Here is a 24,002-nt window from a genome sequence, read left to right as displayed (position 1 = left end):
GATTGGAGGCATCCTGAGTTGCTTTCAGATATTGATTTTGCCAGCTGAGCAAACAGTGAAAGCAAGGGCAAGAGGAGATAACTGCAGCAGGATTTGCAGCAGCAACCCATGATTATTTTAGCGCTTTATTGATGCTTAAGGTCATTTTTACCTTTTTTTTTTTTCCTCTGGGTTTCTACTGACTTGAAATGAACAGTGATGTAACTGAGTCACTACATAACCTGCCGACAAATGAACATACCACACTGTCTTTGCAGTATATAAGTGTGACGTATAAGTGTTTTCGCAACAAAGAAACTGAAAAATCTATTATAAAACAAATTTGCCGGTTTGTATGATCCATATGGTTTTAGAAAACTTTCTCATCCTTTTCAAGGAAAACTGCAAACTTTGACCTGAAACCATTAAGTTAAAAACATACATTTGTTTACAACTTGAATATATTTGTTAAATGATTCTGTTTTTGGAGATTATATTTTCAGTGCCCTCCATAAGTATTGGAACAGTAAAGACAAAATTGCTTTGTTTGCTGTGTAGTCAAGTCATCTATAAATATGATTAAAAGATGAATATGAAACAAAAGTATAGAATGTCACATTTTATTTTTGGGTGCTTCAACACATACATTTTACCAAATAAAAAGGACAGCACTTTTAGAGTTTCATCCCCCTATCTGATGTGAGCATAAGTATTGGCACAGTTTAACTTAAAGCAAATGTACAAGTTTAAAAACTAGTATTTAGCTGCAAATCTCTTGCATGCAATCACAGCAGTAAGTATGTGACCCATAGATATCACCAGACTCCTGGTCTCATCCTTTGAAATGCTTTTCCCAGCTTTCAATACAGCCAATTTCAATTGTTGCTTGTTTTAAGGAGTTTCTGCCTTTTTCTTTTCAGCTGGTGAAATTCATGTTCAATAGTATTTAAATCTGGAGATTGACTTAGCCAGTGTAAGATCTTCCATTTTTTTGCCCTGATCAACTCCTTGATTGAATTGGCAGTGTGTTTTAAGACTTTCTCCTATTGAAATATGAAGCGCTTTCTAAAAAGTCTGGTGGCATTTTTTTTTTTTTTACATTGGTAGCCAAGCTGGTTTTGTACCCTTCCAAATTCATTCTGCTGCTGCCATCGTACTTTAAGTCATAAATAAACTTGAGAGGACCTGTTCCACAGACAGCCAGGTATGCCCATGCCATGACACCACCTCCATCATGCTTTACAGATGAGGGTATATGTTCAGGATCATTTGCGGTTCCTTTTTTTCTCCACAATTTTGCTTTCCCATCACTTAAAGTTTCATCTTTGTCTCATCTGTCCATAAAACGCTGTTTCAAAACTCTGTAATTCTGTGTCATTTGCAGACATTAGATTGTCAGACCATCACCCCAACTTTCTAGAGGCTGCTTTGATTTTACAGACAAATATTTCAGGGTTCTTTATCACAGCTTGTATGATTTGTCTGTCATCAACTGCTGTTGTTTTTCTCAACTGACCAGGTTGTTGTTGGTTGCTCACTTTGCCAGTGGTTTCTTTCTTTTTCAGGACATTCCAAACTGTTGATGTCTCCATGCTCAATGTTTCCATGAGCATCCAAATTGCTTGTTTTCTCTCAAAGTCAGCTCCTCGACTTCATCCTAGTTTGTGTGTGTCGGCGCCAAATGGAAGACTCAGAATGCATAAACAATAGACATAACTGATACGACACATTCCCTGTTTTTAATATCTGAGCAATTAATGCAAAAGGACACAGCTGATGACTTAGAAAGACCTGTGAGCCAATTGTCCCAATAGTTATGCCCACACCAACTAGGGGGATGAAACTCTAAAAGTGCTGAAACACCCAATAATAAATTGTGACATTCTGTAGTTTTGTCTCAGATTCATCTTTTAATCATATTTACAGATTTCCACAGCAAACAGAGCAATTTTCTCTTTACTGTTCCAATAATTATGGAGGGCACTGTGTGCGCGCGCGCGCGTTATTCTCAATGTTGAAAATAGTTTTTGAATTAAAATTGGCTCTTTTGGTAGGGAAATGAGGGTTGGGCTTTTTTTTTTTTTGCACTGGCTGAGGACACTTTACTGCTTCTGAGCCATTAATGACAGCAGTCCCTGGTTTGCGACCAACTTATTTATGAAGCAATCCAGAAGTGCCTTTTTTGTGGAAATGCGTAAAATGGTTGGCCATTGTAAATGTGTTCATCTAACAGGTCAGTGTGGATAGGCATAAGCATGAGAGAAACTGCCTGCTTGAGCTTGATTTACCCACACCTCTACTTTCAGAAGGAGTTTGCAGTTGATGCAAAAGTTTCACTGGTTTTTAGCTCTTACTTGAAACCTTTGGATGACTTTCCTTTGTATATATTCAAACTGAGCTGGGCGAGCACTCTTATTCAAAGAGAAGTGAACTAAGCTCATCTGTCTTTGAAATGAAAGGTGATGTGTGCCCTTCTGAAGCCTTCAAGATGTGACATTTCCAATGCGGAAACTTCTGTGCATTGACCTGTTACTCCTATTGTGGTCATGGTGTCGTACCCTACTGTTACCTCGGCCAAAATCCTTTCTCACGGCTTCCATCAAATCACTGGGCCATTTCACTCATGTTTGGCCAGAAGCTATGAAAGCCGTGCTGTCAGGGCCGTGAGCTTGTTTGAAAGTGCTTGCTAGAAGAGAGGTGAACCTAGCTCAGTCGTCTTTGAACTCGCAGAGAGGGCCGTGGATGGAGGACTTCAGGAAGTCTTGTTTTGTGCAGTGGATTGACTTCAGACGGAGCGTACTCATGAAAACTTTTTCTGACTTGAGCTTGTCAAAGTAAATTTTATAGGTGATGTGTAGTTGAAATAAAAATGTTATATTCCAGGTTATTCTTTCCTCGAGAAGTGCAAACACTTGGAATGCACAATACATTTGTAGCATATTGGCGATTTTGTTGGTGTTATTTTATTTAGTTTTAATTCCAGTATTAAATATCCCGTATTGGGAATTTAATTATGTATGCTTATTTCCTCTTTGTCTTCATCTTGCGCTAAAGTTATTTTTATAAATGTTAATCACAATTTTTAGCAGATCTCTTTTCATACTGTGCATTATCATTTTTTTTGACAAAAAAAAATATCAGTATTGGCAATATTGACAACATCAGTTTTCAGACGTGACATTAAAATGATTTTTCCAATTCCATTTGATGCTGCTAGTGGCACACTACCTTTTTGAAATAATGTGTCGAAATCCTAAAGCAGTGTAACTTATACACTGTCTTCATACTTTGTTTTAAATATTCAGTAAAATCATATTTTATTGAACACTTTGCTAGGCTTTTTTGCTCAAGTGAAGTTTCAGCGATTGGAAATTTAAAGTTATTCTTATCCTCTGTTTTGCCAAGTGCTCGATTTTGGACCCTAGTGTGAATTCCTCAACAGAGGCCAGGAATAGAATGTAATTCATCCCATGCATTTTTAATGCATAACCAAATAGTCTGAAAATGACTGCTCGCACTCTCTCCCTCCCTCGCCGACTCTTGACAATCTGTGTCATACTAACTCACCTTAAAGATCTTGATGGCCCGAATTAGCCAAGTCTGAATGATGAATATTTCATAGGCTTTTGAAAACAGAAAGAGTACCTTCGCTTGTATCTCTTAGGGAGATGGTTTCTGTGCCATTCACAGTGCATTGTGAGTTTTTCTTGATCTGTGCTGCTTGTTGTTGTCACACTTCTGCTTTACACGCTGACTCATGTTCTTCAGAGTACATTTTTTTACCCTCCACCGCTCCTCATGAAAACCTCTACACAGTAAACAAAAATCCTCTGTACTGCAGTGAGCAGTACATCAAAGCTTGAGGTCCCTGGAACTGCCCGGCTTCAATGTGAATTTTTATTCCCTAACCAAATTATTATTTTCTCATAAAGGAGTTTCAGTGGCCCATAACTGCATATGCATGGATAACTTTGGTTAATGCCCTGGATTGTTTCTTCATTCTTCATGGTACAATATAAACTTGTTTGTGTGTGTTATCTAATTTTATTATCTAAAAATAAATATAAAAAGGTGGAATTTTTTCACAAATGGCTATTCAATTACACTGAAACTTAAAAAATACATATTTATGAAGAAACAGCAAGTAAAGTCTTAAGAATAAAGGTGCTTTGAAAGGTTCTTCACAGCAATGCCATAGAGGAACCATTGTTGGTTCCACAAAGAACCATTCAGTCAAAGGTTCTTTATACCAGTGTTTTTCAACCACTGTGCCGCGGTACACTAGTGTGCCGTGAGAGATCGTCAGGTGTGCCGTGGGAAATTATTCAATTTCACCTAAACAGGCCCAGGTTTCACACTGAGTAGGTAGAAATATGAAACATCAAAAAAGACTGTTTTCATTGTGTTTGTTTGATTCCTATTCAAGACACTTTGATAAGAATGACTATATATTGTTAATTGCACTTTTTATTTGACAGAAGAAGGAATATCAGGGCTCGAAATTGCGACCATTTTGGTCGCATATGCTCACAAAATTTAATCTGCGCGACCTCTAAATATATTTGGGAGCATTTGTGCGAGTGCGAGAAATTGTTGTGGTGCGACTTGTTTCTATTTCTTTACAAAACTTTCGCTAGCCTAACTATTTCACAGACTGCTGTGAGCTGATGCAGTGACAGCCTCGCTGTTCTCTCTTCAATATTACATAACCAATTAAACGTAATCTTTTAATTCTTATCTTAAATTCAGATATTAGCCGTCAATCACTCCGTCACTGACACTGCGCTCCGCTCCGCTGAAACCGAACGTTTTTTTGCTCCAAATGTCTCTCTCTCTCTCTCTCTCTCTCTCTCTCTCTCTCTCTCTCTCAACCTCCGTTTCGGATTTGCGCAAACTGCATTGCAATTAAGGGTGTGTGATGTGACTTGATTGTGATTTTTGATTGTGGACCATTAAAATCTCTTCACAATATGCTTATGAAGAAATATAGTATCGTGCACATTCTCTCAGATGCAATTCTGGCGCCTCTGCCTCAGTATATAATGTACAAGGCATACATTCACATCAGACTTTTCGAAATCCCGTTTGTGGTCCCTAACTTTCAAATTATTTTGTTAAATTAATGCGTTAATGCATGCTCAGCACCGTCAAAACGAAACGTCAAAACGAAACCGAAAGCAAAACACGCATGCGCATTCAAAGGCAATTTTGATACATCGGGTTTAGAGAGCGACTCCCCAATGTACGCAAATTAGGCTACATAACATATCTAGGCTGTTATTAGTATATGTGAGTTATAATAGGTTCATAGGTTGTGTATTTGTCAATAGCTCTGTATCATGCTTGAAAAAAATTGGTTTCTATTTGCACTTTGAAATTGAGAGAGTAGCCTACTTTGATAATGGCTGCATTTATTGTTTGCACTTAATAGGATTAAGAAAGAATTGTGTAGTTTATTTTTTTGTTTTTTTCTACCATAGATTGTTTAAAAATGCAGTGGTTGCCTCTAATTTAAATGGCTCTACATCTTGTTCATGTACTCATATTTTAATATATTTTTGTCCCTTGCTTAAGGTTTAAAATAAATATTTTTAAAAAAGCCTTTTAGAATCTAGAGTCAGCCCATTTGCTTGTAAAGCATCAGCAATCAGAATCAGCCATGAAGAATTAAGTTTGGTGCATTACTAAAAAGAAATGCCAGGATGAGTGCTGGCTGATCTGCTCAATTGGCAGTTGTGGTGCTCCTTAATATTCAGTGGGTGCTCCTAAATTTTTTTTTGGTGCTCCTAACTATTTGAGTGCTACCAAGTAAAAAAGTTAATTTTGAGCCCTGAATATGAAAGATCATAAAATACTTTTTTCTTTGTGTTTATTTGATTCCTGTTCAAGACACTTCGATAAGAATGGCTGTATATTGTTAATATAGGCTACAGAGTTACATTTTTTTACAGTTTCGATTGTTGGTGTGCCTTGTGATTTTTTTCAGTTAAAAAATGTACCTTGGCTCAAAAAAGGTTGAAAAACACTGCTTTATACAACCATCTCTTTCTTACCATTTTATAATCTGAAGAACCTTCTTTCACCACAAAGAACCATTTGTGAAACAGAAAAATTCTAAAGATGTTAAAGGTTCTTTATGGAACTATTTAGACAAAAAAGTTTCTTCTATGACATCGTGAAGCACTTTTAATTTTAAGAGTGTAACACAATAAATTACAAATGAAACTCTTACATAGACAGACTGAAAATAATCTTTGACGTATTTAAAACTAAATCTTTTTTTACAGTGTAATCTACATTGTGCATCTAAAAGCTTCAAAACTGAGCTTTCCCAGTTAATTGTATGGTACATTTCCCAGAAGTTTCCTCTGTCTGAGTGTGTAATGAACAAACTTAAAGGTGCCCAGTAAGCTTTTTTATAATACATAACATGATTCACAGGCAGAGATTCTGATTGGCTAAAAAAAAGTAAAATAAAAGTGTGGGCCGCTCCCCTGACTCTTCCTGCTGTTTACAGAGCCTAGGGCTGTCACAGAGACAGGTGTGATTTCTCAGGACACCTATTTTAGTGATATCTGTCAGGTTGTAGGAATAATGTGTGCATGCTGTTCCAAAACTGCTTACATCATCTTTAATTTAACTAATTTAAAACACTTATCTTTGTATAAAGTTCAGAAGATGCTTCTGGTTTCTTGGCAGACTTCACATTTTACGAGACTCCCTGGCAATACCTCAAAACCTAGTGAGCAGCCTCATTAGACAGCAGTTTTGGGAATCGTAGGCATTCTGTCAAATTCTAGGCAACACTGCACACAACCTTTAACAGAATGAGTTACTCCCAGAAAGTTCAGTTGAAAATTGTTCATTCAAGATGGCAGACAGAGCCTAAGGGAAAAGTAAAGTAATATCATATAATATGACCAAGTAAATATTTTATGTGTTCATATAATTTATGTACTAGTATTATTATTCTTAATTTTTTTGCATTTATTTCACTCAATCCTATACTAAAGTCTAGATCCAGACAGAATCAGTCGTATTCATTCAGTCACTATATTCAAATTTTTATTGTACTCAATGTTCTTTTCCACTACAGCAAAAAAGTACCATGCAAAACATTAAAGTATCCTAAAAGTGGTGCATATGACTTGGACACTATATTCCAAGTATTTCAAACTCGTTCAATTATGTCATTATTCATTGAAAACCTTCACATCCGTCTTATCTCTCTTTGGCTCGTTCATGCGAGAAGTAGAGATTTTCAAACGAATCATTCTTTCAAGCTGGATCAGTTGATCCAGTTCTCAAGCAAGTTCCACTTACTGACTTGATCTGGTCGCTGCAGTTAACAGCTCACTGAAGGGGAAAGATTATCCATTAATAGCAACTTTAGATTCCTCATACAAACTGTCATATGGTTTCAGAAGACCTGTCATATGTCACTTTAATGATACTTTTATTGCCCTTTTTCGTGCTTTTTGAAGCTTGAAAGATTCTGTTCCTATGGGAGCTAGGTGCATGAAAAAATATAAAACTTGTGGTCAGATGATGTAGTTCTTTAAAACTATAAGCAATCATGCAAGGGGCAGAGGATATCTAGAATTGTCTTACCGCTTACATTGCCATTTTGTTGCCATATTTGTTTATTTACTGTTTACAAACACAGCCAGCCATGTTGGAATTAGACTGTTTGTTATCTTACCAAGTTTTGAGATAGGAAGTCTCTATAGACATGTCAAACATATCATAGATTTACTAACATACTGATACGGTCTCATCACTGAAGAAGTTGCATTATTTGCAGTGGCAGTATCATGCGCAGTCCTCCCCTCAGTCCAATTACACTTTCAGTAGTCTACTTGAACCTGAAAACAGTAATAGTCCCTCTGTGGTCCTTTGACGCACTGGAAGTGTATCACAGCCATCTGCTGTATGTTCGTACGTGTATATCAAAGGCTTACAAAAGTTATTGTGCTTCTTGCTGTCCTTGGTACAATTACCCGTGTCTTTGGCTATATTATTCCTTAGTGTGGGTGTAAACGCATTCACAACACAAACACATAATAATATGAGCATTTTGAGTGTTCAGTTCTTCTTTAACCTCCCTTGAGTGAATCCTAAGGCAACCTCACATTTCCAACGATACACATATAGTATATGCAGATTTAATGTAAGAAACCTTGCTCTGTCATGATACAGTTTGTTACCCAGCAGGTGGTTTTGTAGTTTCCTGGCCATCAATAGCGTGGCCTTCAATTATTGAGCTACCGTGCACGGCTGAAAGTGAACAGGGATGTTTCATGACCCATCACAGTCAATAGAAGTCAGTGAACTAAAGAATAAATGTGTGCGCGTTTGTCTACATTGCCCACAGCAAGGTCTTATGCTCTTTACTGTACAACCACATCACATACTCAGTACTCCGGTGTAGAGGTCTTCACGGGTCCAAAAATTCATACCCGAACCCGAAGAGACCCGTAAATGTCCTGGACGGAACCGACCCGGACCCGTATTTTATTTTAAAGTGGGACCCGAACCCGTGAAGACCCGAAATATACCTTAAATGTACTAGTTGGACCCGAACTCGGCTGGGAAGACACAGACCCGACTGTACCCGATCGGCACATATTGCACAGCAAACTGCTAGTTCTATAAATAAGTTGTGAAGGGAAAAAAAAAACTTTTTTGGCGTAAACTACTGTTAGTAGCGTTGCATACAGACCTCCTTCAGTACATTTACATGTTAGGCTGTTCTTCTCTCTTGCCGACAGAAAGACCCTTTTTAATCCACTGTTCCAGCTTTAATAGTTACTTTAGGGCAGGCTACTCGCGGTCACGGTCGGTGACGAATGACCAATGCAATACTTTTTTCTCTCTAAGTCAACTTCGACCGTTGTGTTTACCCTTTTGAACTACAATACTTTTGCAGATTGTAATAAAGACTCGGCGCAATTGTTTTATTTATTAGTTAATTTATTATAATTAGTTATATTTATTAATTTATAATTAAACATTTTTTTTTTCCAAAAAGGCACAGAACAATGAATGCGGTAAACTTTACTGCGTGCATCTTCAATAACAGTATCTTCTTCAGTAAGATAAAGCAATACAAAACATATGTTTAGAGCTCCACCTAGTGGTCATCTAATGAAACTTAAAGGAGGAATTCGCACGTATAGCACGAGACAGCTTGATAGCGTAAATAGCTTATTCTGAAAAGAGTGTATTTTTTCCACCATATTTTCTATTATCACTGTGCTCTCTAAGCCGAGCCTGACCAAAAAATTTAAATATAACAAGATGGTTCTTCCGTATTATTATAAACGTAAGAAAGAATGCTATGTGTACTATGGCAGAGTAAAAGCAAAGTCCCTTAAGGGTATTCTATAGTATTTGGCAGAGTTTCTCTATGGCTCTGGTCTTTGGTAAAAGTCGCCAGCTCTGGTTGCCATAGAAACATTTCATGCGCGTTATTTTAATGCAGTGTAAACATCACAGACAACATTAATGTGACTGTTCATTTTCGATCTCATATTTTGTTGCTCATGTGAAATAAATAAATGTGCAAGGCTTTTTATTTCACATCACTCATGAAGGAATCCATGATCACCGACCGTCCGTTTACGTTAACTCCTCCTGCGCTCTGCTTCTCGCTGCTGCAGTCACGCGACACGCGTTTTTATTTATTTATTTAATCTTCTTCTTTTTTTTTTATTTCCTTCTCACACTTTTCTTATCATAATTTTACAAGATGCAAGTTACAAAACACGTGCAAAGTGGTGACTGACACTGGAAGGTGCGATGTTCTCCGATCGACTCGGGTATTACACACAAGTTAAACATACCCGGGACCCGAAGTAATAGACTTGGACCCGACCCGGACCCGGCTAACCATTTAAAATATAGACCCGAACCCGTACGGGTCCCGGGTCGGGTCCCGGGTCCTCGGGTCTCGGGTCCTCTGTGAAGAGCTCTACTCCGGTGCGTTTGTTGGGTTTCTCAGCAGGGAGACTTATTAGAAGCCCAAGGCAAGCAAGGAGTCTCTTTTAATGTTGTGTGCTCACACCTCTAACTGCACGTCACACATCTGGGCGCTGACTTTGGCGAGACGCCCCCCAGGATGAGTGTTTGATATTGCCGACAAACCTCATCATTTCATAACCTGTTATGTGGTCTGCCTTTAGGGGGAGCTCTGGGATTTTTCTGTGGGATTCATCTTCTTGGTCTACATTCTCAGTTACGTTCAAGCCCTGGCTGAAACCGTTCCTATCTGAGGAGTGTTTGAAAAAACAAGTTATCATGTGCGGCTATGTGTGAAGCATGATAGCGCCTGTGCTAAAGAGCGCCGTGTGCTTGGCTCCCCCGGTTGGTGATTGAGTCGAGAGACTGGCGGTCTTGCACCGTCTAGTGCAGACTTCTCCATGCTATAGAGCCAGGGGGACTTCACGATGGTTTGCTGGCGTGCTGCGAATTAGCAGATTCAGCTCGAATGCTCGCAATGGTTGATGCATTCCTGCTGTTCACGGGCGCTTGTTAGCCCTGTTCAGTTTAACAAAACTCCCCCAGCTCAAGCCTTTTGCCTCCATAATGAGCTAGAAGATTGCTTCTGCTAGGACAGGCTCATCTGCAGTATCTCCCCAAGGAAAGAAACACTAGCTTTAGCCAATTCCGACTACGCTCTTCTGCATATTCCTAAAGGCTTGAATACCAATGAAATCTTCCCAGATCTGAAATTCACATCCAAGCTTTTGCTTTCCATTACTTGCTGTTCAAAGATTCGGCCTTGCATTTGTACGTGTTGTATACATCTGTGCACCAAGCTGTAGTTCCATTCTTCTTACTCCTCATCCGTGTCAAATCCTGATCTAAAACCTAAGGCACACTGGACAGAATCTTCCCAACGGGGATTTGGACCCACGACCTGAATCCCTTTACCTGTCCCGTGGGGTTCCCCTAATGATTGCCCTATGTTTTCTGACACAGAAAAGGCAGTACCCAGAAGGCAAGGTCCAGGTCACCGGCACAGCCCCTTGAACATCAATATTTCATCACTTCTTACTTTAAATCTCCTCTGCTAGCTCCTTCGTAGTTCCTGCTCAATCACTTACAGAGCAACAGCTCACCGGGTGCCCTGCACTCAATCATTTACGATAAAAATGTTAGCAAAAGTCAACCCTGCTGTGCCCCACTTGAGCTGAAGCTGACTTCAGTGAATGGTTCGGGACAAATTCACTCTATAATCGAACGAGACTTAGTAGTTCTCACACTAAATATTGCTTTCAGAGAACTTGTTATTCCTATATTCCTCATTCCTTTAGGAGTTCTCACAAAAATGAAAAATTTGCCGTCATTTACTCACCCTCATGTTGTTCCAAACCTCCATTTAATTTAAAAGTTGAAAGACAAAAGGAGAACTTTAAAAAGTACTGGTTGTTCTTTTTCCATTAAAGCAAAAAAGGAATTTGTGCTGGTATGTATTTTAAAGTCATTATTCACTGAAAACATTGAAATCTGTCCCAGCTCTCTTTGGCTAATCATTTTTCCAAGTCAGATTGGTTGATCCAGTTTTCAGCTTAAACTCAAGTTAACTGCTTGCTGAATAGAGGAAGGTTTTCCATTAACAGCACCTTAAATTTTGATTCCTCACACAAAACTTGAAAAAGGGGATTCATGTGGAACATATGTGACCCTGGACCACAAAACCAGTCATAAGGTAAAATTTTACAAAACTGAGATGTATACATCATATGAAAGCTCAATAAATAAGCTTTCTATTGATGTATGGTTTGTTAGTATAGGACAATATTTGGCCGAGATACATCTATTTGAAAATCTGGAATCTGAGGGTGCAAAAAAATCAAAATACTGAGAAAATCACCTTTAAAGTTGTCCAAATTATGCTCTTAACAATGCATATTACTAATCAAAAATTACATTTTGATATATTTACAATAGGAATTTTACAAAAAATCTTAATGAAACATGATCTTTACTTAATTTCCTAATCATTTTTGGCATAAAAGAAAAAACAATAATTTTGACCCATACCATGTATTTTTGGCTATTGCTACAAATATACCCCAGCGACATAAGACTGGTTTTGTGGTCCAGGGCCACATGGCTTAAGAAATCATATGACACTTTAATGATACCTTTACGATCCTATTTTAAAGCTTGAAAGCTTCAGTTCCTATGGGAACTAGGTGCATGGAAAAGAATAAAACCTGTGGTGAGATGTAGTTTTTTGTCTGTGCTCACTCTCTTTTTCTCTCGCCCTCTCTAAGTACATTGCCCTCTCTTCCTGACTATAGAAAGCCCTGTCATCTTAGGTTTCGCATTTGTGTTGTCAAAAGTCAAGTTAAAAATAGTCCAAACTTTTTAGGTCCTCGTGGACTGTGTATAGGTTCGCTTGACAGCAAAGGCCAGAACTCTGTGTAACTTAAATTGGAAGGACACTTTTGGTTGATGAAGAGCAAAGAGCCCAGAACTGCACTGACCTGCTGGATCAAACAGAGGCTCACCAACCTGATGAGAGACCAGTCTCACAATCTTATATATATATATATATATATATATATATATATATATATATAGAGAGAGAGAGAGAGAGAGAGAGAGAGAGAGAGAGAGAGAGAGAGAGACTGCCTCACAGATTATTTTACTGGAGCAACAAATTAGTAGCATCTCAACAGATTTTATTTTTTATTATTATTTTTTTGCATTATCCAAACCAAAAATAATAAATATTCAGTATTATATATTAACCGATTCTAAATTACATGGCAAAAATTGTAGTTAGTATACACATTTTAGGTAATATAATCAGACTACTTGTATATTACGTTTAGATTACTTTTGACCTAACACGATTATCATATTGATTTAAATAGGACAATATTGTACCAAATTGACATAAAAATACAACGAGTTAGAAAAAATATTCCATTTGTTGTTTTTTTAACAACAAGAAGCGCATTAAACATTATATTATGTCAAGGTTTCCCAAACTTGGATTTGTGAGTTTAATAAAAAAAATTACAATTCAAAGTAATAATTGTGAAATCAATCACAATAAAAATCTTAACGAAAAAAAATGAAATAAACTTGCAACTGTGAAACTTTATTGTTAAAATATTTATTTTAAAATCTGAGGTGTACTTTAAGTAAATATATTAGGTGAAAGAGGATCAGATGACAAAAAAAAGTTTGTAAATCTGTGCATTTTATTGTGTTTGTAAGACAAAATCCTTCTAAAGACAGAAACACATGGTTAATCTACAGAGTGATCATTTAAATAAAAATCAATGTGTTCATAAGTAGTTTATGCAGCCCTGAAACACTTTCTAATGGGCAACTGCTGTGTCGCCACCCGACTAGTGACTGGTCTTTGTGTAAATGTCCACAAAACTTGAAGGCTAGGTAAATGTATATAAGCAGTAGGCTATTTTAGAAAGGAAAATGCAAAAGATTAAAAGGAAGAATTAGGGAGAATCAATAAATTATGAATAATTTATTGCTATTTTGTAAATATGTAATCGTGTAATCCATAAAAAAGTAATTGTAGTTTGAAAACAGGTATATTGTGAAACTTGTACTTCTATTTAGTTATTTATTTGCACTCTTTGAAAACTAGAAAGTTCCAAATAGAAATCTTTTATAACTATTTCAATGTATTTATCATAATTTTTGGTCAGTTTAATGCAATCTTGCTGAATACAAAGTATTACTTTTTTAATTTAAAAACAATTGTCCCCAAACTTTTATTCAGAATGTATATTAAATTTCATACATTAATGGCGTGCCTAATATTTACAAGATCAGCTACAATGGGATAACACAACATTACAACCAGCTCCTCTGGGGAGTCCAAGGGTGGTAACATTTTGACAGTGGCTTGGATCTGAAGAGGTGAACATTTAAACTGCTGTCGCTGTCGGAAATCTTTCACTCATCCATTCTTAGATCTTAGATCAACACTGGGTCATGACTTGTCATAAGTGTCATGTTTGTAGCTTTTTGATGTTCCAGTGAAAGATATACACATCCTTCCAAATTATAGAGGTCTCCCTTTGACATTTGACTGCACACATGCTCCCAGACAGTGGGCGATATTTTTTTCCCCCCACTGACAGCAGGAGTCTCACATCTTGCAGGTAGAGAGAGGTTTAATAAAGTAATAAAGCACAGTAGCAGGGAGCGTGTCACAGCTTGATACCCTCAGACGGTCATCTTCCCTGCTGCTCTGATTAAGGCCGGTAGGTTACACCAATAGGCAATCATCACCCTGAACATAACTCAGAGCGACCCACTCCATTTCATCTGCGCACTCTCTCTCTCTCTCTCTCTCTCTCTTTTCTTGCTTGGGGCTGAAGGATGGGTAGATATGAATGTTGTGAGCTGTTCGATGTCAGATCTACTCCATCTCAACAGACTTGTTGGTAAATCTAGAGTGTGTTTGCATTAACACGGAGCATGCTTAATATTAGAACTGATTCTCTAAGGATCTTGGAGATGGAAGTTTGAACTGACTGCAGGCTTTTCGCTAACCAATGATCTCCAATGCTTGTCATTAAAATTCTGCCAAAGCGCTCTGACTGCTACATTGCTGTTTATCATGATGATGTACCTCAGATCTTTGCCCCGGAAGATTTTATGTTATGGCTGTAAGCTTACACTTGTATTTACATGAAAATCCGTCAAGACGTTACGAGGTTCTGCTTTGAACGACTACCGCTGTGAGCGTGTTTGTCAAGAGTGGTTTGCAAAGACTTGCATTTGCTCCCATAATGTAATTAGTAGTGTTCACTAAGGATTTGAACATATGTTAATAACTCGTCCCTCATGTGCTACCAACATTAATGATAATTCAATTCATAGAACTTGTTGATTAAACATGTTCTATACATTTTCTATGCGATTAGACTTTCTTGAAAATTAGTTACTGCAGAAAATAGTTCTGAACAAATATATCATGTAATATTATGTAATTAACGGTGTACAATTACCAAAACCACATTTACCAATTTTTTTGTCACTGGTGTTACATTCTTTAGCAATATTAAAGGTTTTCTGAAATATCATTTCATGATTTTCCTTCAGCACATGTCATCAGAGTTACAGAAAAATCATGAAAATGCAAGAAATAAGGAGATTATGTTTTATTTATTTAATTTGACAAACAAACACAGTAACACCAGTGATGCAATGAATACCAGTGACATACATAAGACATGATTTACTTATTTTCACTGTTGTTACCCATAGGGAAGGTAACACCTGTGAGTTTTCATGAAAAATGCATTTTAGAAAAATGGCTCCACATCATATACTCACTAAATTAAGTAGTTTAATCCATTTCTATTCTATTCTATTCTATTCATTTTTTATTGTTTTGTTTTTTACAATGCCCTAACAATAAAGTAGGTAACACCAGTGACTTCATATGAAATCATGAGATAAATGATGAAATGTTATTTCAGAGGGTCAAGTTTTCAGAGGGTCAAATTTTCACATTTCGTTATTATTATTTTTTGTACTTATCAGCTGTAAATTTTATCAAATGAAATTGGATTTAGTTTCAGTTAGATTTGACAGATCACTATTATGGTTTTATTCTTATCTGACATGGAATTATTATCTAAATTCTTTCATCAAAGCCAAATTATTGGAGTAACGTTTGCACTGGCAAAATATCATATTGCATAATATGTGAAACCTGAAAGTTTTTTCTGTGTGTATACACACAATGGTTATTTTATTATCATTTCTCAGCTGTAACTATGTAGCACAGGTGGAAAAATTCTTGAAGCAGGTAATCATGGACTACGTGTGTTGAGTTTGTCCTCGTTTCAAACTTATACCACCTGAAGTGTGTCACCAGGTCTTGCGTCAGAACGTTCCAGAATGGACCACTGTGTCTATTCCCCCACTGGCCCCATTAATTAAGACCCATCATCAACCGTTCGCCCCCCGAGGGAGAGACAGACAAAATAATTAAAATGATCAATGAAGAGAAACTACAGCCCATCTAAAGGTGAACCCAGCCTTCACTCCCACATAAAACTAGACCACAGGCTTTGAAAAAACACACTAATAATGCATACGCCTTCTCAAAACCCGTAGCAGCTTTTGTTTATATGACAATGATTATATTTAGACATAGGCATTAGGCATTTTGCATCATAGAGGAATAGTTCATCCAAAGATATTGTGAAATCGCTGTCACATACTTTCCTCTGTGGAACACAAAGGAACATGTATCCAAGCTGCTCTTTCCCATATAATGAACATGGATGGTTACCAGGGAATGTCAAACTCCAAAAAGGACTATAAAAAAACTTTGTCAATGATCTTCCACTCTGCTGCAGCCCTCAAATCTCTTATTAAAATGCACATAAATCATATTTGGCATGTCAAAACAAGCAGTTCCAAGTGTGACATCAGTGGCACCAAATGATTGTGATGTTTTGTAACCGAATGCAACCAAGTTTGAATTTTTAAAAGGGCAAATTATTTTTGAGCAGTGTTGGTATTGTTAACTAAAACTAACTAACTAATTGAAAATAAAGTGAGATAAAATAAAATATAAATATTAGATAAAAACTTAAACTTAAAAAAACAAAAATTAGAAATGTTGCATTGGCTATAAAGTACTTAAATGACTAAAACTGAAATAAAAAATGTATTAAATAAACCTATGTTCTAAAACATAAACTAAAATATAAAACAAAAACTACAAATATAACAAATGTAAGCTCAAAATATTAATTAATAATATTTTTTGTAACACTTTAGATTAAGGTTCATTAGTTAACATTAGCTACCTACTTTAGTTAACATTAACTAAGAATTAACAATACTTCTACAACATTTATTAATCTTAGTTAATGTTAATTTCAGCATTTACTGAAATTGCAGCATTAAAATTGTGTTTGGTAACATTACTTAATGCACTGTGAATTAACATGAACTAACAATGAACAACTGTATTTTAATTAACTAACATTAGCAAATATGAATAAATATTGTAATAAATGTATTGCTCATTGTTTGTTCATGTTAGTTAATACATTAACATTAACTAAGTGTTACCATACATATATAATTTATTTTTTTATTATTATTATTTTTTTAATACAAGTAAGAAATAACAGTCTTTTTCATCTGTTTAGGAGAGGGAATGACAGTTTAAATTTAATTCTGTTCTGAACACAAACAAAAAACTTTAGCATCATATGGACAAATTATATTGTGCTAATACAACCCCTGGTTATTGTTAATGTTTATGTTCATTTTTCTGAAAAGTGCAGATTGGACATTCTGTTCAGCATCAATTATGGTGACTCATGAAAAAATTGAAGTCGTTTAGGTTTTGAGCAACAAGAGAATAAGTAAATAATGACAGATTTTAAAATGTTTGGCTGAATTAAAAAATGTTCAAATGCTCAAAAGAAAATCAGAAAATGCAAAAAAAGGCATTTTATCACAAGCCCACCTGTTTCTTTATTTATGTAAACAACTGTTTTCAGGGATTAAGTCTTTTAACAAAACAAAATTAGTGGTGCATGTCATTAACAGTGATTCCAACAACACTTCCCGTTATAAATACGTGGAAGAAAACCAGAGCTCTGCATTGTAGAGGCAGAAGTTCATCCCCGCACAGCTGAACATATGCAGATGCCCTTGCAGCCCGGCCTTGTCTATTGAGTGTCTAATTAAGTGCATTTCACGCTTGTGTGGTCACTTTGACGAGGAGGTGACTGAGAATGACTGCGGGGTAATTGGACTGGATGTAACGTGCGCAGTCTTGATACCACTTCCTGCCACCTTTGCCGTATACCGGGCTGTTTGTGTGTGAGTGCTCGAACACATGGTACAGTTGGGAAGATTTCCATTGCCCGCATTTACCCTTGAAGAGGAGACCTGTCCTTCCTGTTTATTGCTGGAAGAAACGCGTCCATTGATTTTCATTAGGGCCCTCCTGTCCGTGTCTGGCATTGCAGATAATCTTCCCTCCTCTGCGTGTAGAGCGGTTACGCCACGTGGGCTCCTCAGGTGGCATCTCATAGCCAGACTTTTGGCTAGCGGCATGAACCTCCCATGTAAAGACACTGTCTTACTGAATTGTCAAGTGAACGATAGGCCTGAGATAGGACTTAAATAGGACAAGTGGTATCTTAAACATAAACTTACTGCTAACCAATGTTTTTATGGTTAAAATTATGATTATTTCACAGTACAGGATCAATTTTGCTTTCAAGTGTGGGTATATGACCTAATTGACACTTCTGCTTTGACTGCAGCTCTTTTCTATGACAGTATGTTCGTATTCAGATGAAGAATGGATTGGTTCAACAGGGTTATCACAGTGCAAGGTGTTTGAGAAGGATTACGTACACCACTTCGTGTCCCATTCAGCAGACACAAGGCCTTGTTAAAGGGTTACTATTATTATACCCGCTAGGCCTTCACGTAAAGGCTCATCTTGTTTCAGCCTGCCCTTTAATTTCATTGTTTTATTTCAGCCTCATCAGAAAATGTGTCAAGAAGTCTAAATGAGGAGATGGGATAAGTGGTGAGAAAAATAAAATGAGAAACGTGAAAGGTCAAACTAAATAGAGGAATTTTTCTTGATCTCTTAATAATAAAAATTCTCGTAGAAGCTCAGATACACTGGTTTCCTTCTGCTTTCCTAAAGAGATCTCATTGCACAGTTATGTAGCGCTTGATCTGTTTCATTTGAAGTCTGTTTTTACAGTTTTTTTTTTTTTTTTTATACAATCGCTAGGACACATTTCTCAATACATAGGTCACTTTTTTAAAACTCTTCACACAGTGAGCACAACATCAGTCTATGTGGGCTAAATTATCATTGCTCTGCACAAAATGCATTTATTGACGACATCTGTCAAATTACATTAATTCTGTTTTCACTTTGACACAAACACCACCAAAATTTGGGCTAAACAAGCCAATTTGCATGTTTACATACTGTTTTCAAAACGGTTAATCTTAAGTTCAAAACCTAGCACAGTACAAACATGAATAAGACAGAAGTTTGTAACATTTCTACAGTAATTTCATATAGAAAAAATATATTCAGAATGTAAAAAATCAAATGCTGTCAAGGCAGTTGTATGTAGCTGAACATCTTTGCAAGTGTTAAAACTTAGGAATAATTTTGTACTGTAATGTAAACATGGACCATGTAACATATTCTGCAATAATTTATAAACAGTAGAAAGTGTCATTCCTGTTTTGTGAAAAAAAAAAAATGACAAAAGAATGCTACCGGTTGTTAGTGTTTTTGAGGTTGTTGTGTTCTGAGTGATAAAGTGTGTTTGTTTGGTAAAAACCTTAGCTAGAGTTACGTAAGAATGAGTTGATTTGAGGCATTAATGAAGTTTTTTGGTAGTTTCAGTGCATTTTGAATCTGAAATGAACTGCTGTCAAGTTGAAAGATGGTTAGGAGAAATGTGTGGAGTTTTGAAAAAGTGACTTTAGTATTGAGAAATGTGTCCTAGCGATTGTAAAAAAATAAAAAATAAAAATAAATAAAAAGGTTTCTTGCACCAAAAAAAGTTTAATTAATTTAGCTTTTCTAGTTCCAAGACCATTTTCTATTTTTGCTACTATACCTTTAAAAGGGATAGTTTACCTAAACATGAAAATTCCGTCATTAATTTATCAACCTCATGTCGTTCCAAACCCGTAAAACCTTCTTTCATCTTTGAAACACAAATTAAGATATTTTTGGTAAAAAACAAGAGCTTTCTGACCCTGTATAGTCATCAACGGAACTACCGTGTTCAGGACCCAGAAAGGTAGTAAGAACATTGATAATTTACATTATAATCGATAATTATATTATACATTATATTGATAATTATAATATACATTATATCGATAATTACAGTATAACTGAAAACCTTTATTTTTAACATTTAATAGGCTCTGAAATATATATTTTTAAAATGTAATTGATTTGAAAACAATCAACCTAAACTCTAAATTGTATATGCATAAACTATGCAGATTAATCTTTATTCAAGCTACAAAAGTTAATCGGCGACTAGAGCAGTCGAGTGATTTCTCTTTTTCTTTTGTCCTTTGATTTCCATCAATGACAGACTTCAGCAGGTTTTACTTTAAAAGCAGCACTGTATCTTTAAAACCTGATGCACATCTGTGACACACATCTGACACATATCCAATTTTCTTCCAACTCTTTACGGTCATTTAAGACTTTATAACTCATTTAAGACTACGTTTATGAGGTATTTCACCAAAACCGCACATTTTGAGACAAATGTGTGTGTTCTTGTCCATTGAAGCGGCATAACCCCAGGTATGTGTTGCCACATTCTCAGGTTGTAAAAGTTAATCTTCCGAAATGAAGCAGCAATATCTTCTCAGGTAAAAGTTATTACAACCGTGTCTAGGGACAAGCTGGCCATCACAGTGCTCTGACCTTATCAGCCCATTTGTATCCTATTATTTGATTCACTCTTGTCACTTATGACAGAACAGCTAATAACAATGTCTTTGGAAAAGATTATTTTATTTGCTTATGTCAGAAACGATGAATCCATTTAAAACTGCCTGTTTTTTTCACTACATTGCATTGTTTTATTTCGTAAAAGTTTTACCCACCAACTGGCAACTGACACGGTTACATATACTCTCATTTGGGACTTGGCTAGTATTAATTTTAGACCCTGGCTGTACAGTTCAACAGCTGGGGTAAAGACACTGCAAAAGCATTTAACAATTAATTAAACGGCAAATATACTAATACAAATTTAGTTTGATCCAACTTAACATGACACACCAAATAAAAATAATAAAAAGAAATAAAAAAGAAAACTTGTATCATTTGATTTATTTTAATTTTTATGATTAATAAACTTTTTATCCACTTACGAATCCCTCACAAGCCCCCAGGGGTAAACCCCAGTTTGGGCAACCTTGGGTTGTCTTACTAGTATCATTAATTTGTTTATGAATTAATTTCTGTTATTATTATTTTATTTTTATTGAGCCTAGCTGGTAGGCAAATGTGGGTGGTCATATGTTAATAAGCTCATAATTGTGAGGTCACAATGCAAATGTCAGAATGCAAATCGATATAACCCCTTAAATTGCGACTTTATTCTTCCTCTCATCTTTATGTTCACAGGCAGAGCCAGAAGGATTCTCTCATTTCCATTTGTACGTGTGCGCTGCCTTCCTGGTGCGATGGAGGAAAGAGATACTAGAGGAAAAAGATTTCCAGGTGAGATCATGTTTTGTGTCGTTTTGTGTGGTCCCCGAGCCGCAGTGTGTGTCGTCCTTGCTTGAGCCCCCTCCTCCCTCATTAACTTGCGGGGTCGAGGGGTCAGTGCGCCTGCATTAGTGTGATGACAACAGCAGCTGCTGTAAGGTGACATTGCACCGTCCCTTTGAGACTCTTCTATTTCCTGTCCCCTCTCACACTCACTCGTTCCATGCGATTGAGAGGTAAAGGGTTTAGGCATGGAGGCTTGGAGAGGGCAGATGTGTCACCAGAAGTACTATATGAGTTTGCTTATATAACCAAAAGCCCCATGTCTATTACTTGATTCTTGTGTCTTTCGTTTTCTCATCCTGTCAATCAGTCAACCTTCATAGCCCAGTGGCTGTTTTTTTTTTTTTTTTTTTTTCTGAAGTATTTATAATATCTTCATGCCTTCTACTCAAATTTATCAGAATAGCTATCAGGTGCAAGTAGATCATCATTTTGAGGTAAATGTGTTTAAAAGTCTGTGTGTAACTTGTGGAACGACTGTGTGGAACGACACTACCGAACGCTTTTTTTTCTGTAATTAAGCACACTTTTTCGGGAGTTTTGTATATACCACTGTTCAGAACTGGTGCTACCTAACCATGTGCTAATTAGCATCTTTGAGCTAGGTTAAAAAATTTCTAAAATTGTCACTACCGAAACATTTGGTGGAGTTTCAGTAGACATCTTTGTTTTTTGGGGTGTTATCCCATTTAATTGTCACTACCAAAACAGAACACATAAAAGGGAACACATAATCCTCAAATTTGGGGGAAATAAACAAAAGTTTAGTAGAGTTATGCAATTTATTTTTAGGAATTTAAGTATGTTTAGTGTGTTTTGGTATGTGAGTTTTACTGCCACTCCTAAAAAAATGTGCTGTCAAAACATGGAATGTTTTGTCAAAAAAATTATACTGAATTATCAACTAAGATGATATGATGGTTTTTGGTTCAATGTACAGTGCCTTGTGAAATTATGCATACCCCTTCATTTTTTCACATTTTGTTATGTTGCTGCCTTATGTTAAACTACTTTAAATTACTTTTGGTAACACTTTATAATAACGTTCATTTGTAAGTCATTTATAAGTGGTTAGTTAATGATAAAATAATGATTTGCAAAACATTCCTAAATGTTTAATAAGTGATATGCTAACAATTTGTGTATGTTTTGCTAATTCATTTACAAGTTATTTGCAAGTTATTAGTTAATGATGAACTAATCACTTACAAAACATGACTATGCATTCATAAGTGATTAATAAGTGATGTGTTAGCATTTTTATATATGTTTTGTAGATTAAGTTATAAATCATTCACAAGTGATTAGATAATTTTTTTATAATGATGAACTTATAATTGTCAATTAATGCAAAACATGATTATACGTTCACAAATGATTATTAAGTAATAGGCTGACAATTTACAAATCTGTAGTAATTCTTAAAAATCTGTAGTAAATCTTAAAAAAATTGCATATCATGAAATAATCAAACAGATCCTTAGTAAGTGGCTAATACGTTACTAGTTAATATATTATTTGTGACTTAAAAATAATTAAAATATCAGTCATTTAAATGTTTATCCTTCACTGAAGATCGCATCATGAATAAATCATTTACAAATCTTTCTGCATCCCCTAATCTAAAGTGTAAACAATTCATCAGTTGTAAATGTTTTACTCATTTTTCAAAGGTCTTTCACCCAGTGTGTATACCCACCTGATGCCCACAAAACCTGGAACCGGCGGTTTGTAAAACATTTACAACTGATGAGTAGTCTACACTTTAGATTAGGGGATGCAGAAAGTGTTGTAAATGATTTATTCATTATTTATTCATCAACAGCTTTTGAATACTTTGTAGTGTGAAAACTGCAATGTAAGTGCTGACTGCGGGTAAAGATGTTTTATAACGTCCTAATCTGCTGATTGTTTTCTTTGAAAAGAGACCTACCTTAGATCCAAAGTGTTCATGAATTACAATTTAAGTTTGGATAAACTTAAAAAATGGGGGTGACAGTTAAGGGGTTAACTAGTAATTTTTAACCATTTACTAAGGATCTGTTTGATTATTTCATGATATGCCATTTTTCAGATAATTTACGACAGATGGGTAAATCGTTAGCATAGTACTTACAATAAAATGAACATATCACTTATTCATAATTTATAAACACATAGTCATGTTTTGTAAATAATAAGTTCATCAATTCAACTAATTACTTGTAAATTAATTAACAAAAAATACACATTGTTAGCATATCACTTAATTATCATTTGTGAATGTTTTGTAAATGATTATTTCATCATTAACTAATCACTTATAAAAAACTTACAACTGAACGTTATTATAAAGTGTTACCTTACTTTTTTTCACACATCAATCTACACTTCATAATGGTAAAGCAAAAAATAAGTGTTTAACATTTGTGCAAATTTATTAAAAATAAAAAACTGAAAAGATCCTGTTGCATAAGTATTCATACCCTTAACTCAGTACATAGTTGAAGCACCTTTACAGCCTCAAGTCTTTTTGGGTATGATGTGACAAGCTTTGCACATCTGCATTTGGCAATTATCTGCCATTTTTTGTCTCACCTTTTCACCTCTCAAGCTCTGTCAGCTTGGATGGGGGCTGGCAGACATTTTCTAGTTGTTCCAATCGTCTTCCATTATGGATAATGCTTCTGTGAACCTTCAATGCAGCAGATTTTTTTCT

The 24,002-nt window shown here is 35.9% G+C and overlaps 1 protein-coding gene across 1 annotated transcript in view; it reads left to right on the top strand.

Annotated features, from left to right (window-relative positions):
* The window catches only part of tbc1d22a (TBC1 domain family, member 22a), a 178,075-nt gene that overhangs the window by 127,486 nt on the left and 26,587 nt on the right, over positions 1-24,002 (top strand). The window contains exon 12 of the mRNA XM_073837817.1: positions 21,158-21,253. Within this exon, the coding sequence (XP_073693918.1) occupies positions 21,158-21,253 (96 nt within the window). The remainder of the gene's footprint in view (positions 1-21,157; positions 21,254-24,002) is intronic.

Source organism: Garra rufa, chromosome 4, assembly GCF_049309525.1.
Source record: "Garra rufa chromosome 4, GarRuf1.0, whole genome shotgun sequence".
In the NCBI taxonomy this organism is placed as follows: Eukaryota; Metazoa; Chordata; class Actinopteri; order Cypriniformes; family Cyprinidae; genus Garra; species Garra rufa.
This window is presented reverse-complemented; position numbering and strand designations above follow the sequence as displayed.